The following is a 19,266-nucleotide window of genomic DNA, read 5'->3' as shown; positions in this document are numbered from 1 at the left end:
CCAGGCCCCGGTCACCCAATCTCACCGAAAACCCCCCGACGGCAGCACCACTAGATGCGGCGTGGCGATCTCCGTGCCGATCAACACCCCTAAAGACGCCAGGATGCAGCTGACCGCTGGAGATGACGGCGGCTAGACCACCGAGGCCATCAACATCTGGCCTCCTCCAGCTCCGAACCCCCCTGCCCTCCCTCGCCCCACAGGACATGATGGGCCTGGGTGCAAGCCACGGTGGCAGAGTGGCCTGTCCTACACCTGCAGCCCCATAGAGGTGAGAGCTCTATGGGGTATGCTTCACCCAGAGTGGGTCCTGGACCACCCCCAGAAGCAGAATCACAATCCATCGTGAGAGGATGGGGAGTGGACTGCTTCTGGGGTTCACCCAACCAAGTGGCAGTGGCTGGGTGACGGTCCAGATACCCACCTACCCGACTACACCCTCCTTCTAATGCTCCACCCAGGGGACCGCCTTCCCAATGCTCCCCAATGCTCCCTATGCGGCTTCAATATTCTTGCATAGATCTACTCGCCCTCAGGAGTTCCCCCCTCTCCTGGGTTCGTCCTGCCTTCAACTCATCATACCTCGATGACGGGCCCGACCATTGGGCCTCTGAGAGATGGCCAGGCAGGGTCAGGGGCCTCCATCACAAGACCAACAAGAGGCCCCTGGTTAAGTTTCTTGTTAAGTTTTTTGTCGGGTTAGGGAGGGGGGCGGGAAAAGAGTATGGCTGCTCGGGGAAGGCAGACCTTCCGGGTGCCATAACGCAGGCCAGGCTTACGACCATTCGCCATGGTGAGAAACGAGGACCAGTCGCCGACAATAACCGATGGCGTACTGACGAACATCCTATTCCCAGGATGGTGGGGAACGGCAGAAGGTGCACAAACAGAGGGCCGTATCGTCACCGGGAGTGTCATCTCCGCTCTGTACAAGCGGTGAGACGCTCCGACCCTCTGTACTTCCCCGGAGGTCCCGGGAGCGAAGGTGTGCAGCCTCCCATGCTAAGGCTGGTCTACCTGAATGCCAGGTCCGTAGCTAACAAGGCACACCTTGTTCGTGACCTAGTGGAGAGCGAGCACGCGGACCTGGCTTGCATCACGGAAACCTGGCTGGGCCAAGAGGGTGGTGTCCCTCTGGTTGACCTCTGCCCGCCAGGTTTCCAGGTGCTGCACCAGCCTCGGGCCCATGGGAGGGGCGGGGGAGTGGCAGTTATCATCAAGGAATCCCTTAGCCCACGAGAGATCACCGTCCCTCAGATGGTCGGGTGTGAGTCTCTCCTACTGAGATACGGCCCGGGGGCGCAGTTGGGCCTGCTGCTGGCATACCTACCACCTAATCGTGCAGCGGCAGCCCTGCCCGAGCTACTCGATGTCCTCTCAGGGTTGGTGGTTGAATTCCCAAGACTCATGGTCTTGGGCGACTTTAACCTACCGTCCTTGGGAGGATCGTCCGATCTGGCTCGGGAGTTCATGGCTTCCATGGCGGCCATGGACCTGTCGCAAATAATTTCTGGACCGACTCATGAGAGAGGCCACACCCCAGACTTGGTGTTCTTATCTGGACGGTGGCGCGATGATATCGGTGGGGGTGCCACGACTATTATGCCCCTGTCATGGACCGATCATCACCTCGTGCGGCTAGACTTCCCCTTTGCCACCCCCCGCCGTGGGTGCGCGGTGCCAACCAGATGGTACCGCCCTAGGCGCCTAATGGACCCTGATAGGTTCCAGGCAGCGCTTGGGGACGCACATGCACTCCCTGCTCACAGCTCGGCAGATGCCTTAGTGGAAGCCTGGGAGAAGGCAGCCACGGAGGCTCTGGACCGAGTTGTACCCTTGCGGCCTCTGACCCGGTGCAGATCCCAGCGAGCCCCATGGTTCACTGCGGAGCTCCGGGAAATGAAGCGTCGGAGACGGGGCCTAGAGAGCCGTTGGAGATCCAGTCGATCCGAATCCGACCGATTGCGATTAAGAATCCTCACCAGGTCTTATCTCGCTGCGATAAGGGTGGCAAAATCCAACTACTTTTCCACCCTCATCGCGTCCGCAGATAATCGCCCGGCTGCCTTGTTCAGGGTGACTCGCTCCCTACTGAACCAAGAGGTGAGGGAGGAACCCTTGCAGGGTCGAGCCGAGGAATTCGGTCAGTATCTGCTGGATAAAATTGCTCGGATCCGAAACGGCCTGGACTCCAACTGGGCTGAGTTGGAAGAACAAGGCATGGACAGTCTTGTCGACGTCATCTGGGAGGAATTTGATCCTGTGACTCCTAAGGAAGTGGACAGGATTATGAGGAGGTTGAGCTCCTCCACATGCTTACTGGACCCGTGCCCTTCCTGGCTGGCATATGCAGCTCGAGAGGGGACACGAGGCTGGTTCCTGGCGGTCATCTCCGCTTCTCTGAGGGAGGGTCACTTCCCCACCGCCTTGAAGGAGGCGGTGGTGAGGCCTCTCCTCAAGAAGCCCACCTTGGACCCATCCTCATTGAATAACTTTCATCCAGTCTCCAATCTTCGCTTCCTTGCGAAGGTTGTTGAGAGCGTGGTGGCGCACCAACTCCCTCAGATCCTGGATGAAGCGGTTTATCTAGACCCGTACCAATCGGGCTTCAGGCCGGGCTACAGCACGGAGACGGCATTGGTCGCTCTGATAAATGATCTCTGGAGAGCCCGGGACAGGGGCCATTCCTCTGTCCTAGTCTTATTAGACCTCTCGGCGGCTTTCGATACCATCGACCATGGTATCTTGCTGCGACGCCTCAGGGGACTGGGAGTGGGAGGCACGGTTCTGCGTTGGTTCTCCTCCTTTCTCCAGGGTCGCTCGCAGTCGGTGTTGGCAGGGGGACAGAGGTCGACCCCGAGGCCTCTCGCTTGCGGAGTCCCTCAGGGGTCGGTCCTCTCGCCTCTCCTGTTCAACATCTACATGAAACCGCTGGGCGAGATCATTCGCAGCTTTGGAGTAGGGTACCATCAGTATGCTGATGACACCCAGCTTTTCATCTCAACTCCAAACAACATCAGTGATGCCCTCGACGTGATGTCTCGCTGCCTGAAAGCGGTCCGGGAATGGATGGGGAGGAACAGGCTTCAACTGAACCCGGACAAGACTGAATGGCTGTACGTACCGGCAAGCCAGGATACTCAGAACATCCCATCCCTTAACATCGGGGACAAGTTACTACCCCCTGTTGATAGGGCCCGCAACCTGGGTGTCCTCCTTGACTCGCAGCTCTCCCTGGAAGATCACATAGGAGCTGTGACCAAGGGGGCCTTCTCCCGGGTTCGACTAGTTCGCCAATTACGGCCTTATCTGGACCTGGATGCCTTACGTACAGTCACCCATGCTCTTGTGACCTCTCGCCTAGACTACTGTAACGCTCTCTACTTGGGGCTGCCCTTGAGATCCACTCGGAAGCTTCAACTGGTGCAAAGTGCAGCGGCACGGACACTCTTGGGAGCCTCCCGATACTCCCATATCACACCTCTCCTCCGTGCACTGCACTGGCTTCCAGTTGCCTTCCGTGTGAAGTTCAAGGTGCTAACAATGACTTACAAAGCCCTACATGGCATGGGTCCGGACTACCTACGGGAGCACCTTCTGCCAATGTCAGCACCCCACCGTCCTGTGCGCTCCCACAGAGAGGGCCTCCTCAGGGTGCCACCGCTCAAGGAATGTCGGCTGGTGGCCCCCAGGGGGAGGGCATTCTCAGTGGGTGCGCCAGCCCTCTGGAACAGCTTACCAACCGAAATCCGGATGGCCCCCGACCTCCGCACCTTCCGGCGCGAATTAAAAACTTATCTGTTCCAGCAGTCTGGCCTGGCCTGATAGCTCTAATCTGGGGTCCCAGCTTGTATTTTACTATTGTTTGTTTTCACTATTGTTCATTCTGTATGCCTACCTTATTCTGTACACCGCCCCGAGTCCCTCGGGAGAAGGGCGGTTTATAAAAACAAATAAATAAATAAATAAATAAATATATGACACAGAAATATCATGGTCTAGTTCGAATGTATACATATGCATGGCAAAATGTAGTCTGGAGTCCCAGGAGAGAAAGGCTGCCTCCTGCAGGGCAAAGAAACAGCAGAGCTTGGAATGTCTGGTAAGCAGGAAGAGGGCAAAGATGGCCCTCCCTAGCAGTTCACAGAATATATTTATAGTTAATGCAGGAAATTGCTTTAGTCTGGCAAGATTCTGTCTGAAGGTGAACAACAATAAAGTAACTACTCAAAAGTAACTCCACATATTATTCTTGGAACTGATGCTGACTCTTTTTTGTTATTTTTGCCATCTTTTATGATCATATAAAAATATACTATGAGAGCAGGCAAGTAAGCAGGTATATTTAAGGAAATTGAGCAAAAAATAAGCTCAATGGATGAGACATCATAAACAAAACACAGATGATATTCTGCACTAGCGTGGAACTCAGAAAAACCATTAGACCTTTACAAGAATATAAAGAGATGTCACTTTGTTTGGCAATTCACTAGTACCTCAGTACTTAACTGCTTTAAAACTTGTCAAATTTGGTACTCAAAGCATTTTGATGAAAACATTTTCACCTGATACTCATTGTTTGTTTGGTACTCAACATGCAACTACAACTTGTCAGTGTTGGTTGCCTCATGATGCGCTACCCTTTCTGGCCAAAAAAAAGGTCATGTGTTAAGTCATGTTGGTTGTTTGGTACGCATTGTTGTCAGTATTCATCATACCTCCCGGAACTAATTAACAATGAGTAATGAGGTACCACTGTGTAAGGAACTGAAGTAAGCAAGTCGATGACTTGGCTTGAATAGTGTGTTGTCTACTAGGAGCAAATGGCAGGAATATGATAGAGGTGATACTACAAAGAACATTTGCAACCATATCACCATGTCCTTTGAAGATCTAGGAAGGAAACTGAAGACCATTGGGATTAATGTGAAGTTTTGGTTCATTCCTCCAGCCCATGGAATAAGACTGGAAAAGAAGAAGACTTCACATGATTAATTGAATATGCAAATGGTGTCAATTGGAGTGATTTCGGTTTGGAGATTATAATCTTAATTCTTTAGATGTCAGAATAATAAGATGAGATGGTCTGAATTTCACAAGAATTGACCATACCCTTGATCAAAGCAATGTTGGGTTTGTTTACAGTAAGACACTTTAAACTGAATCCAGTGGGGTTTGTAGAAGAAATAAGAGCCTTAGAAAAAGAAAAAAGGAGCACTGCTAAAATGTAACCTACTCAGCCTATTAAAACACAAGAACTATTATCTCAGAACATCCATGGCCTTTATTTTCTATATTAGTATTTCTTAGCACTTAGAATATGGAAAAGATGAACAAATGGTTCCAATTTTTATTGTAGAAAAACTAAATATGATGTAATAGGAATAACAGAATCCTCTCATCTAGCAAAGGACACAATTTGCTCAAAATAATGAAAGCAATAAAAAATAGAGGAGTTATTATGTATGGTAAAAGTATCATTACCTCGTCAGAAACACTAATGATATTGAGAATATATTAAAGCATAAGTATCAGGAAATAAAGAAAAGCATTACCATATCTAATACTTTCTTAACCAAGAAGATAAGGGTAATATTTTCAGAACGCACACTACAGATCTCTAAAATGATATAAAATAGTAGTGTAAGTGATACCCCACACCTGCTGAGACAAATTCTGTCATATAGTCCTTCCAGAAAATTCTTGACATTTTGCTGATACTTTTTCAGTTTTAGAGGGTGTAGAAAGGTGCCAAAGGATCAACTATTTTTCATTTGATATTAGTCAATAAAGAACACTTATTTGAAAAAGTAGTAGCAGCAGAAATATGGGGGAGAATTAAGATTTAATGTTTTTAGTTCTTACAAGTAAATCAACACTGTTCAAAAAAGGAGATCTTTATAATCTCAGAACAATGATAAATAGGATTTCACAACACGAGATAAAGATAGAAATTCAAGATGGGTTTGAAAACAGGAAGATATTAAAACAATTACAAACAATTCCCATAAAAAATGGAGGACTGAAGAAAAAAAACAATGAAACTGTAAATAAAAAATCTTAATAAAGATATAAAGGCACAAAAAGGCATATATAGGAAATAGGAAAAGAGACAGAACCAAGAAGATAGCCTGGAACTGAAAAAAATGACGTCAGGGAATCTAAAGTTCTAAATGAGCTGAGGTTGGCAAAATATTGCAAATACCATCAAAAGTCTTATTTAGGTATGTTTAAAATAAAGGAATACAAAAACATCCAGAAAAAGAATTTTCTTCATGCATCCATATGAAGGCAATTGAGAAATGGCTTACAAATATTGCCAACTACTACATTGTACTTTCTTCTGGTCACATGATCCAGGTAGAGCATATGCAGCCTCCCTTGTTCTCCTCAGTATACATACATGCCCACAAACACACTGGGAAGTAGCACAAAGAAACACAACTACAGTTGCAAGAAAAGGTATGTGAACCCTTTGGGATTATGTGGAGTTTTGCATGAATTGGCCATAAAATGCGCTCTAAACGTCATGTAAGTCACAACAATAGAAAAACACAGTCTGCTTAAAATAATACTACACAAACATTAGCAGTTGTCATGTTTTAATTGAACATAAGATGGAAACATTCACAGTGCAGGGTGGAAAAAGTATGTGAACCCCTAGCCTAATAACTTCTCCAAGAGCTAATTGGAGCCAGGAGTGAGCCAACCTTGACTCCAATCAGTGTGATGATATTGGATGTGTTGCTGACAGCTGTCCTGCCCTTTAAAAACACACACCTGTTTTGGGTTTACTGGTCTCAAGAAGCACTGTCTGATGTGAACCATGCCTGGCAGAAAAGAGCTCTCAGAAGACCTACGATCAAGAATTGTTGACTTGCATGAAGCTGGAAAGGGTTAAAAAAGTATCTCCAAAAGCCTTGATGTTCATGTGTCCACGGTAAGACAGACTGTCTACAAATGGAGAAAGTTTAGCACTGTTGCTACTCTCCCTAGGCGAGGTCGTCCTGTAAAAATGACTGCAAGAGCACAGCGCATAATGCTTAATGAGGTAAAGAAGAATCCTAGAGTGTGAGCTAAAGACCTACAGAAATCTCTGGCACATGCTAACATTTTTGTTGACACATCTACAATAAGGAAAACATTAAACAAGAATGTAGTACGTGGGAGGACACCACAGAGGAAGCCATTGCTGTCCAAAAAAAATATTGCAGCACGTTTGAAGTTTGCAAAAGAGCACCTGGATGTTCCACAGCACTACTGGCAAAATATACTGTGGACAGATGAAACCAAAATTGAGTTGTTTGGGAAAAACACACAACACTATGTGTGGAGAAAAAAAGACACAGCACACCAACATCAAAACCTCATCCCCACTGTAAAACATGGTGGAGGGAGCATCATGGTTTGGGGCTGCTTTGCTGCCTCAGGGCCTGGACGGATTGTTGTCATTGATGGGAAAATGAATTCCAGAGTTTATCAGGACATTTTGCAGGAAAACGTATGACCATCTGTCCGCCAACTGAAGCTCCGCAGAGGATGGGTGATGCAACAGGACAATGACCCAAAGCATACAAGTAATTCAACAAAACAATGGCTTCAACAGAACAGAATACGCCTTCTGGAGTGGCCCAGTCAGAGTCCTGACCTCAACCCGACTGAAATGCTGTGGCATGACCTTAAGAGAGCGATTCACGCCAGACATCCCAAGAATATTGCTACACTGAAAGAGTTTTGTGAAGAGGAGTGATCCAAAATTACTCCAGATCGTTGTGCAGGTCTGATCTGCAACTACAGGAAACATTTGGTTGAGGTTATTGCTGCCAAAGAAGGGTCAACCAGTTATTAAGTCCAAAGGTTCACATACTTTTTCCACCCAGCACTGTGAATGTTTTCATCTTATGTTCAATTAAAACATGACAACAGCTAATGTTTGTGTAGTATTATTTTAAGCAGACTGTGTTTTTCTATTGTTGTGACTTACATGACGTTTAGAGCGCATTTTATGGCCAATTCATGCAAAACTCCACGTAATCCCAAAGGGTTCACATACTTTTTCTTGCAACTGTAACAGACACACAGAGATGCAATATGTTACTTCATTATACAGTAAAAAAGGCAGACACCCCCTATAGCCACTATTACTAATAAAGGTTTTGGAAATAATTCCAGAAGCCAAGCTCTGCTTGCTTTCCTTATCTTTTTTGGCACAGTCCCATAACAAAAAGATGTCTGTTGCCCAATACTTTGAAGAGCAGAATTGAAGACTGAGATTAAGATAAACTTTAGAATAGAATAGAATAGAATAGAATAGAATAGAATAGAATAGAATAGAATAGAATAGAATAGAATAGAATAGAATAGAATAGAATAGAATAGAATAGAATAGAATAGAATAGAATAGAATAGAATAGAATCTGGAAGGGACCTTGGGGGGAAGTGGGGGGGAGGATGTTTTTTAAAATGTATTTTAAAACTTTTCAATAAGAAAAAGATTAGGGGAGATAGGTTTGTACTATTCCATAGCAAAGCACATAAAATAATGGATGAGCCTGAAGAGAATACTTTAATTTCTATTTCAGTGCTAAACAGATTGGATTAAATAGCCAAAAAAGCCCCCGCCGACTCTACAATGCTACTGTGGAATGAATTATGAATTCGTTAGGAATTATGGTTATGTTGGCTTAGAACTATCCACAAAACCAAAAATTAACTAATGATAGTATTACGGTAAATTGGCTAAATGACTTAACCCAATATGCTTAAAATTTTTATTTAAGTCTTCAATCCTATTTCTATTTATGGTAGGATAAATCTTTATAAATTTAACAAGGCTTATTTCTCAGGAAAAATGGATAAGATTGAAGAGTAAAAATTATCTGAGCAGAATATAGAATATGAAGATAAGAGTATGTAGTTAATATCATATCAATTAATCAATTTATGCATAAATACCCCTTTATGTACTAAGAATTTTACTGGAGAAAAAAGGAAACACTAACTCCAGGGTGACTTTAGATTAAAGCTTTCCTACTTGAATGTCTTTTTTAAAAAAACTATTACATAGCCTTTCTACAATTGTATAACATATACTCTTCTAATATATTGCTATAAGTTGCAAGATTCTATCCCAGTAAACAAATTGCCCACTTAACTCTGTTTAACTATTAAGGAAACATCATTTTCTGTCAAATACACTTTTAAATCAGCCTCCAAACAAACTTCTGAAATAAAGCCCAAGAAATCATTTTATTCCCCTTCAGCACCAGACAACTTTGAAAAGTTTTTTTTTAAAGTCTGACTTTTCAGTGCAACACTGATGCCTGCTGGATTTTTTTAAAATAGCATGCCATCCTCATTTTGATATTATCCCCATGAATGCCTTAATAGGTAGCTGTTGTTTTCTTCTATTATCCAACTATTTTCTCATATTTCTCTGCATAAAAGAAAAATATTTAAAAACAAAAAATTAAAAATGATTTCAGAGTGTGACATTAACACTATAATGTGATTATTACTATTTTTAAAAGAATGCTACAAACCTGCTCAGGTTCTACATGACAAAACATTGAAATTTTTTCCTTTACAGCCATTTCTATAGGTTTAGTGCTTCTACAGACTATCTGTAAGGAGATATAAACAGATTAGCAACACACTATGGAAATAACACTTTCCAAGAAGCAGTACTTTCCTCCTTTTTTTCTTACTTAAAATGCTTTTAAAGATTTTTTAAGGGAAAAGAAGAAAAAGCAAAGTTTCAGCTTTCATAAAAATAAATCCTAACCAGCAATAGAATTCCAAATCTCATCAATTAAATAATTTAAGGTCCCTCTTCAAAGCCAACAATATCTTTCATCCAAAAACTTCCTGAGGTGTTTTATAGTTTTTAAGAATTTGAAAAATACTCTTTTAATATTATGTTGTGCCTAACTTTTTTAAAACCATCTAGTTGCTAACCAAGAAAACTTTCCTATCAAATACAATCAGCCTCTTTCTTCTACATGTGCTTCTTAACTGAGAGATAGTCATTTATCTTCAGGGAAAATTAATTGAAATTTATGCATCATTACATAACAAAATTTTAGAGTTCTAAACCAGCTGCTTCTGATCTTGCCCAATAAAGTCTTCAGTTATGCAGGTTTTCCTAATTCAAGTAAATGATGTAGGACCTGTTTTACCAAACCGAACACCAGAATCTTATTAAATGTATAAGATTAAACATGTAATATTTAGTATCTTTGTAAAAAAGCATTTAGTCAAACTTATACTTTCTTATTCACCGCTTAACAAATATGTACAGAATGGGCAACAAAAAATATAATGCAATTACATTAGGCAGATAACCTGCACATGCTTCTGTTTAAAATTTCAGCTAATATGCCACACCTCAAGCAAAGATGTTATGCCCATCAATAATTAATCAGGCAGTTTTTATCTAATATAAAAATGAAGCAAACCTATTTGGCTGTAATTAACAGATAACAGACCAAATACATTAGTATAATTTTAATCATAAAATTCCCACTCAGATTCGCCGCCTGAGTAAAAATAACACCCTATGCACATTGCAAGTTAGTGAAACTATAAACATACCAACCACTTCTATTCTAACAATATAAATGTATACTTTTCTTTCAGATGTAATATTGCAGAGTGTATTAAACTCACCAAATCAGGAGAAAGACCAAGTCCCCTTAAAGCGCGGACACTGTTTTGAGTAGGCTTTGTTTTCTGTTCACCAGTAGCATTAGGCTGAAAAATATAATTAGTCATTCATTTTTTGTTGGAAAACACTGCTATGGTGTAATACAGCAGTGGAATATATGCACAATACCTACATAGGAATAGGAATAATTAAGATTTAATAGAATTATAGTGAAACCTTGACTTAATAATCCCTCCATTAAGTAGATTTGGGATGCAACAGACTCAATTTCTATCCCCTGAAAGGACAGACAAGTGAATTCCATCTGAAGTAGTTTGGATGATGTAGTAGTTAAAATTACATTAATTCTACCTTAATTTTATGTTAACCTCAGCAACATTATACAAATCACATAATGTTATGTGAATGACCTAAATTGCCACATTAATGTACTTTCCTATTTAATACGCATTTGGCATCCTCGTTGATCTATCAAAAAGTTTTCATTATTTTTATTATTTTGTTTTTTCATTCAATAACTGGGGTTTTCCAGCTGAGCATATCTGCACTAACCATGGTTCGTGTTTGCAACACATTTTGCAGCATAGTTAGTGAACTTAAACCTACATTTCCCATTTACTTTCCCATTAGTTCCCCCTTCCCTATTCTGATGAAAATTCATTCTTCTTTAATGTTTTTTGTTGATCTGAGATCTGACAAAAAATCAAAAATATATTGTGTATGTAAAATAACTTTTGGATAATGCTATGTGAGGTATGGTAGTCAGCATTCTACTCTGCCAAACACAGCCAGTATATACAGACATGGTATTTATTACCAAGTTCAGTTTTAAATCTGTACTCAAGAAACCAACCGCATGTCTAGTCAGTGCATGTTGTCTCACACAGCATTGTTCAGAAGTCATTATAGCAGCAAATAGTAGCTATGAAAAACCATTATATATATATTTTCTTTCTTTCTTTCTATTTCATGGTTTTTCAGTAAAGGATACTCTTGGAGAAAAAAAATGTCTCGAGAGTTTCTTTTGCTGGCTAGCATATTGGGACACTTGACATTAAGTCAGTTCTCTCAGTAATAACCTACTTGGACTCCCACCAGGAAGTCAACCTAGAGATGTTGGCTGTGACCAAAGACACGGATGAGAAAAAGAAGCCAGGAGAGATCCCAGTTCAGTAAGAACTGACACTGCTTCAAGCCAGTGCAGGGATGCAAACTGCTGGCACATGCCTGAAGCAAAAACCTGAGAAGTTTGAGCAGCCACTCATTGCTGTAAAGGAATGAGTGAGGGAAAGCCCATGCCAGCAGCTGAAGACCCACTGAGCGATGAACGTGGGCAAGGCTGCATGTAGCTTGGGCTAGTCAGAAATGACGCTAGCCTTTCTTCTGTCAGTTTTTGGAGAGCTTTCCCCAGACGCCCGGATCGACCACCATTTCCCCAGGATCAGCGGGGCTTCTCTCCTTCCTTGCCACCTCTCCGGGATGGCTTTGGGTCCATTTAGGGTCCCCAAACAGAAAGAAATCAGCTCTAGGGTGCAGATCTTCGTGATCCCTCAGCTGTCGTGCTAGCTGCGCAGAACTGGAAGCCATGACCTCGATGCTTTTATGCAAGCCCTATGAGAGCAATTCAAGGACCCTGTGGCAACTCAACACACAGAAGCCCATATCCATTCCCTAAAGCAAGGGAAGTGACCGGTGACGGAGTAAATTCAAAACTTCTGCCATCTGGCCAGCTACCTAGGAGACTGGCCTCAACACACGCTGGTCCACCATTTCAGAGAGGGGTTAAACAAGAATCTGTACCAGAATTGCCTGCCCTGTATGACTGCAAGCGTGGTACCGTGTGGCCATGGAGATGGAGATCAACCTGATGGAATTCCATGAGACCCGACCCCAGAGGAGGAAGACCACACCAGAACCTTGGTGGCAGCTTTCGCTGCAGAAAGGAGTGACACTGAGTAGCCGAATGCCTCAAACCATAGCCAGTGACCACACCCCCTCCTCTGAGCCAACCAAAGAAGAAAAAAGCTCCACAGAAGTCAAAAGAGAAAGCTCATGCAGGGTAGCAGGTCAGAGTTCTCCCCTCCTCCCAGCAAGGGGGAGGGAGCTCCAGCCCATCAGGACCAGTCTTCTATGAGAGTGACAGTGAAGAAGACGACCCAATGGTAAGTGGCACCATCATCCCCTTGAATGGTAGGGTGGAGATTTAGATTACCTCCTCAGGAGTAAAGGGGACCATTACAGCTTTGTTGGACTCAGTGTCCACTAGATGCCTGGTCAGCCCCCAAGTGGTAGAGAAGCTAGGAATGAGGCTAAGGAAGGTAAGGAAGCCCATAGGCGTTTCCCAGCTAGATAGTTTGACAATGGGCGGAGTGCCAGCAACCAGCCTATCCAAGTCTATGAAGCTAAAAACTGGGATCCACATAGAGACTCTTCGATTTATTGTGACCCCAGGGATGAGAGAAGCCAAGGTCCTGGGCTGGGCGTGGTGGAAAAAATGGAGCCCATCTGTCAGTTGGGACAGAGACAAATGGTGGATGTGAAGGAAAGCATCCAATTGGCAAGATTTAGGGAAAGTGCTAAAAAGCTGCCACATGTCTGCAGTTAAGAATATGAAAGTGGAAACAGCCAATACACTAAAAGAGACTGATAGCTCAGAACCCGATTCCCAAGAAATATCAGGACCTGGCCAAGGTTCATCCCCACATTTGTTCAGATAGCCCTACTGATCACGAACCTGTTGAAGATGAAAGGGGAAGTTAAACCCAGGACCAGCCAACCCCCTAAATTAGTCACTAGAGTGCCAAGTTGCGTTCGAAAAATTCAAAAGTCTCAAATGCTGAACCAGTCCTAAAACACCCTAACCCTGATGAGCCCTTTGTAATACAAGTGGACACCAGTGATGTGGCCATGGGGGTGGTGCTGCTTCAGGAGAACACAAAGGGAGAATTATAGCCATGTGCTTACACCTCCTACAAGCTCTCTGAGACTGAGAAACGATGGGCTGTCTGGGAGAAGGAGGTTTCTGTGGTCAATTGGGCCCTCCTTACTTGAAGGCAATTCTTGGAAGGCAGTAAAGTCCCTTTTGAAGTGTGGACAGACTGCAAAAACTAGAAGCACTGAAGGCCCCTGAAAGCTGTCTCCCAAACAGGTCCAGTGGGCTCAATACTTTAACCCCGTGGTGGAGAACCTATGCCACGCATGCCACAGATGGCACGCAGAGCCCTCTCTGTAGGTACACGCACCGTCGCCCAGGTCCTAGGCCTTCAGTTGGGTTTTATAAAACCTTTTCACTTTAGGCCTCCACCACCATGTGCAAAAAAATAAAAAAGGTTCAATCAATCAATCAATTTCAACTTCTCACGGGAAAAAAAGATCTCGCAAAGTTGGAACTGATTGAACTTTTTAGTCCCACCCAGTCTGCCGTTACCACCGCAGCCATGCCCAGCCAATGGGCCACACCCACTCAATGGGCCACACTCACCCAATGGGTCACGCCCACCTGGCACCCAACAATACATAAGTGGGTTTGGGGTTGCAGTTTGGGCACTCGGTCTCTAAAAGGTTCGCCATCACTGCTTTAACCGATTCAACTTCACTCTTCACTATCTACTGGGAGGCCAGAATGTCACAATACAACAGTGCTTAAGAAGAAGTTGTCAACTCCATCATCCCCTCCAAGCAATTAGCAGCACCAGCCCTCAAGAGACAGCAGGAAGCATCATCATCAACAATGACCAAGGACCTAATGCAGCCATTAAAAGAAGCCTTGGCAGGGGATGACTGGTTCCAGCAACACAAGAGTGAGCTGTCATTAAGAGACAGAGTGGCATAGATGGGGAGCAAGCTATACTTCCTAGAACATATCTTTTAAAAGTATTATCCTTAAATAGATTTATTTCAATTAAATGATATTTTTAAACAAATTTGAAATTAAAATTTGCATGTAAACAACACACTTCCCTGGACACTAAATTGACCCATTTGTGGATTCACACAATGTACTTAACTAGAAATTAAGCAAACAGGCTTGATTTATAAAACATTTACAAAGCACAAAAAAGCCTAACCCAATTTTAGCATTTGCAAAATACACACACTCCATTAGGGTTAGAGTTTGATCTAATTAAATGTTCCATATAAACACAATAAAAGCCTTCACATGTTTATTCATTGGTTGAAATAAATACAACATGATTGCATAAACATTTAGTCTAAAATGTTTTGTTGGCAATTAATGAACAACAATAACAAGAATATATCTACAATTGCAGCTTCATTCACTTCTTCAAAAATCTCTGAATTTAGTATTTTATCAAATTTAAAATGTGTAAAGCAGTAACATATGATGAGAAATATTTACCTGTGGTACTAAGCTGACATGAATATTGCAAAAGTTCTCTCTTTTGGCTTTAAATTGAAACTGTCGAAAAGCTTCTATAAAGGGCATTCCCTCAATATCTCCAATAGTTCCACCCAACTAAAAGATAACATATGGAGTTAATTAGTTTTGAGGAAATAAAAAAGCATAGTTCAATCTGTACTTCAATTTAAGGATGCTTTTTAAAACGTATATAGATGATGCCAGTAATAATTTGGTCAAATTTGTGAAATCATTGTTATAAATGTGTAACTATTTTGTGTTTTTATGGTTATAATCATTGTGATATTGCTCACTGCTCAGAGTCAATTGGTTCCATTCCTTTCTCAGTGAGTGGTTTTAACTGGTGATGGTAAGAGAGATTGATTTAGCGATTTCTTATTTGTAGGTTGTCACAGAGGTCAGTCCTCTCCCCACCCCCTCCCATTTTTAATATCTACATGAAGCCGCTGAGAGAATCATCCAAGATTTGGTATTTGGTACATCAATATGTTGATGATCAGCTTTACATCACTATCTGGGACCATGCTGGTAATGTTTTCCCAGTACTTGGAAGCTGTGAGCATCTGGATAGGAAACAGCAGGCTAAAATTGATTCTTAGCAAGAAGTGATTCTCCATTGGAATTCAAAACAGGAAACAGTCAGATAAGATACCGGTAATGCAGCTAGATAGTGGATGGAGCAAGAGGCTTCTTTAGTTTCTCAGGAAGTAAAAGAGACAGTGGAAGATTTGTCTATGAAGATTCTCAATCATCCAAGTCATGGTTGTTCCAAAAGTGCTTCTTTCCAAAGGCAACTGGACTTTCTTGGGTTTTTTTCTTTGAAAACATTTTGCTTCTCATCCAAGAAGAGTTAGAACTGAAAAGCTTCTTGGATGAGAAACAAAATGTTTCCAAAGGAAAAAATCAAGGAAATCCAGTTGCTTTTGGGGAAAAAGCACCTTTGGGACAGTGGAAGATTTATACCTTCATACTTGCAAGATTCTCTTCATGTAGCTTTACAATAAAATTAGATTAGCCTATCAGATCATGTTTCCTGTCTGATCTATCTGATAAGGCTGACACCTATGAAGGAGCAAATTCATGACTTGGGGACTCCTCTGGATTTGCAGTGCCCGCTGAAACAGCAGATGGAAGCTGCAGTCATGAAGGCCTATGCCCAGCTTCAGTTCAGGCATAGTTGCTCCTCAGCCTCAGGTGAGAGGATTTTATGCCCATTTTAGTAGTAATACCAGTTTCTGGAATGTTCTTCTGCTAGAGATAACCTTAGTTCCTAAATTAATTCCTTTCTGGAAGCAGCTGAAAATAGAGCTCTTCTGGAAAGTGCTTAGGACTTGATAGCAGGATTAGAGGTTATTTTCTGTTTTTTAGAGTTTTTGTATTATTACTTTAATGTTGACTGTGAATGTTTGAATTGTATTCCTGTAAACCACCAAGAGTCCTTTGGGATTATAGTGGAGAATAAATATAATAAATAAGCCTTTGCTCATAGCTTCATACAGAAAGTTCATACTCACTTCAATTACACATATCTGTGGTTCTTTTTTATCACCATCCACAGGAACTTTTGCCTGATTCATTACCCATTCTTGAACAGCATCAGTAATATGGGGTACAACTACAAGCGAAATAAAATATTAATGCAACAGAAAATTGGACATACACTATTTTGTGGAAATGGTCCAAGAATTAAAGTTATAACTGCATTTACAGCTACAGCACAATCTTTTCTTGAGTCTGTTAAAGTTCTTAGAAGATTCTACAGTAATCTGATCAAATGAACTATTAAGAATAAAGTGTAGTTGCTATGTGAATTCTTAGAAACCTATTTACTATTGAATGATAGAAATAACTGCAACTTGAGTAGGAATACTTGAATACAACATTTAACAATACCGTGCAAACATAAATGCATCAATAGCTACCTGGTAATCAAGGATGGCAATTTGTATCTTCCAAAAAGTACTTTAAAAGGATTGAAAAGAAAATATACATGGGAAAAGAAGGACCTCAATTCTGTAAGTGACAATCACTTCTCTAGCATATGACCAGCTGTCAGAACCCATTTCCTGTTGTTGTTTTTTGGGGGGGGTGATTCTCTCCCTTTCTGGTTTCGTTCTGTGGGTTCTGTCATTCTCCTGAGGGGGAGGGGGGAGGCCTTTTGGGATGCCTTATTTCTCCTTTCGCTTAGCTACAATGTATCCCCTCTGCCTTTTCTATCTGCTTGCTCTTTGAACTGTTTTCCCTTGATGTCAACCTGGGGTGAGAAAGGAATGTGCCTCCGGCCAGCTGGCTTATCTCTCGCTGTGGAAGAGAAAGGTGCGAAGACCCAACAATATCTTCACAGGCATGGGAACCTACTCTGTTATCAGCTCAGTTCCCACAGCGGACTTAACACCTAGAGATTGGCTTGTTTGAACTGACCGGATGAACTATTGGGGTGGGGTTTGCTTGAGGCTCTTTTAACCTATTGATCTGAGCGGGAAACCCTCAGATCCTGCCTTCTATGCCTGCTATCAGCTTCTCCTAATAAAAATTCCTTTTGGAATGAAACTGTTCCAAAAGTCCTGCTTTCTTGAGATGAGGTTTTGAAGCGGGTCCTTACACTAGCCATGTGTTTGAATATTGTTCAAGTAAGTATTGCATTGTATGCAGGACGTCTTCAAAAGGAGTTAAGGAAGTTCTGGGCCATTAGATCTGTTATTGGGATAGAATGACGTGAATGTTGTTTTCTCATCTGTACTGGTTTTCAGTATACAATATATGAATATGGAGCTTAGGAACATTATCAAGTGATAAATAATACAGAATTTTGGAGGCCCTTCTCTGGGTATATCCATGAAGTGAAGTCTGGCTCTCAGCTATTAAGGAGAGTGCCTTTTCAGCATGGCATGATCACTTTCTTCTTACTGGGATCAATCTGAGTCCAACTATAGACTTATTATCAATTTTGTTTAAATATTTTTAACATGGGTTAATTGGTTTTAACAGTTATAAATTATATTTAAACATGCCCTTTCATTATTGACTTTTGTAATATAAATTTTTATTGATGCTGTAAAACAGGAATTCCCAGTCCCCAGGCCATGGACCTATATCAGTCTGTGGTCTGTTAGGAACTGGGCCGCACAGCTGGAGGTGAGTGGTGGGCGAGTGAGCAAAACCAAAACCATCCCCCCAACCCCCCAATCTGTGGAAAACTTATTTTCCACAAAACTGTTCCCTGGTACCAAAAAGGTTGGGGACTTCTGCTCTAAAACATTCAAAGAATATGTTTAATCATTAAAAGTTATATCACATTGTTAACAAGACACTGATCTATTTCACAATTTGTGCTAAGCCTTGAGTTTTTTTTAATATAGTTTACTGAGTAAACTAGAATTGACTGGGTTTCTACAAATTTACTACAATGGATTACTGAGAAAGTAAATTGGATAATTACATGCACTGTATCTCAGGAAACAATTGAAATAATTTGCATTTTTTTTAACATAAAGATACCTTGAACAGTTTTTCCCAAGTAATCTCCATGCCTTTCTTTATTGATGACATGCTGGTAGATCTTTCCAGTGGTGATGTTGTTGTCCTTGTAAAGGCTAATATCTAAGAATCTTTCATAGTTTCCCAAGTCAAGATCAACTTCTCCACCATCGTTTAGTACAAAAACTTCACCTGAACATACGAATTACTTGGTAAAACATGTTATAGTGCATTTTTACTAAGATACAATAGAAGTCCTACTAAATAGTACTTCCTAGTAGTAGGAATAATTTTCTGCTTATAAACATAGATCTACTATTTACATATTCATATACACACACACATAGTACATATCTGTAGTGTGTGTACAGTACAGTGATATATGTCAGGTAGTGCAATCATAAGCATATTTAGTCAAAGGTAAATATTGTTCAATTGAATGAACACAGTTTTAATAAGAATGCTTACAAATGAAATCTAAATAGGTTTGGTGACTAAGCAATCTGCAATTTACCATTTTCAGAACACCTTTTCAAAAGACAGAAATGATTGCATTTGCTATATCTTGTAGAGCTGAGATTAAATATAACAGCTGAAGTTATCTTAAACATTTTAATATATGCAATTATCTAAATTCACATATTTTTTCCTATAAGAATCAAGTTATATGTTTGATTGGATTGGATTCATCACTGGCCAAATTATTTTTCCCAATTAACAAAGAAATCATAAGATTTGATTT

The 19,266-nt window shown here is 41.7% G+C and overlaps 1 protein-coding gene across 6 annotated transcripts in view; it reads right to left on the bottom strand.

Annotated features, from left to right (window-relative positions):
• Positions 1–19,266, bottom strand: part of CTPS2 (CTP synthase 2) — a 147,054-nt gene that overhangs the window by 97,691 nt on the left and 30,097 nt on the right. For all 6 annotated transcript variants that reach the window (XM_081327030.1, XM_081327028.1, XM_081327033.1 and 3 more), the window contains 5 exons: positions 18,546–18,716; positions 16,562–16,662; positions 15,027–15,143; positions 10,669–10,752; positions 9,543–9,623 (listed from right to left, as the gene is read on the bottom strand). In XM_081327030.1, coding sequence (XP_081183156.1) covers positions 9,543–9,623; positions 10,669–10,752; positions 15,027–15,143; positions 16,562–16,662; positions 18,546–18,716 — 554 coding nt within the window. The remainder of the gene's footprint in view (positions 1–9,542; positions 9,624–10,668; positions 10,753–15,026; positions 15,144–16,561; positions 16,663–18,545; positions 18,717–19,266) is intronic.

This window comes from Vipera berus, assembly GCF_964194415.1.
Source record: "Vipera berus genome assembly, chromosome: 4".
NCBI classification, from domain to species: Eukaryota; Metazoa; Chordata; class Lepidosauria; order Squamata; family Viperidae; genus Vipera; species Vipera berus.
The sequence above is the reverse complement of the archived record's forward strand: the minus strand, read 5'-3'. Positions and strand labels throughout refer to the sequence as shown.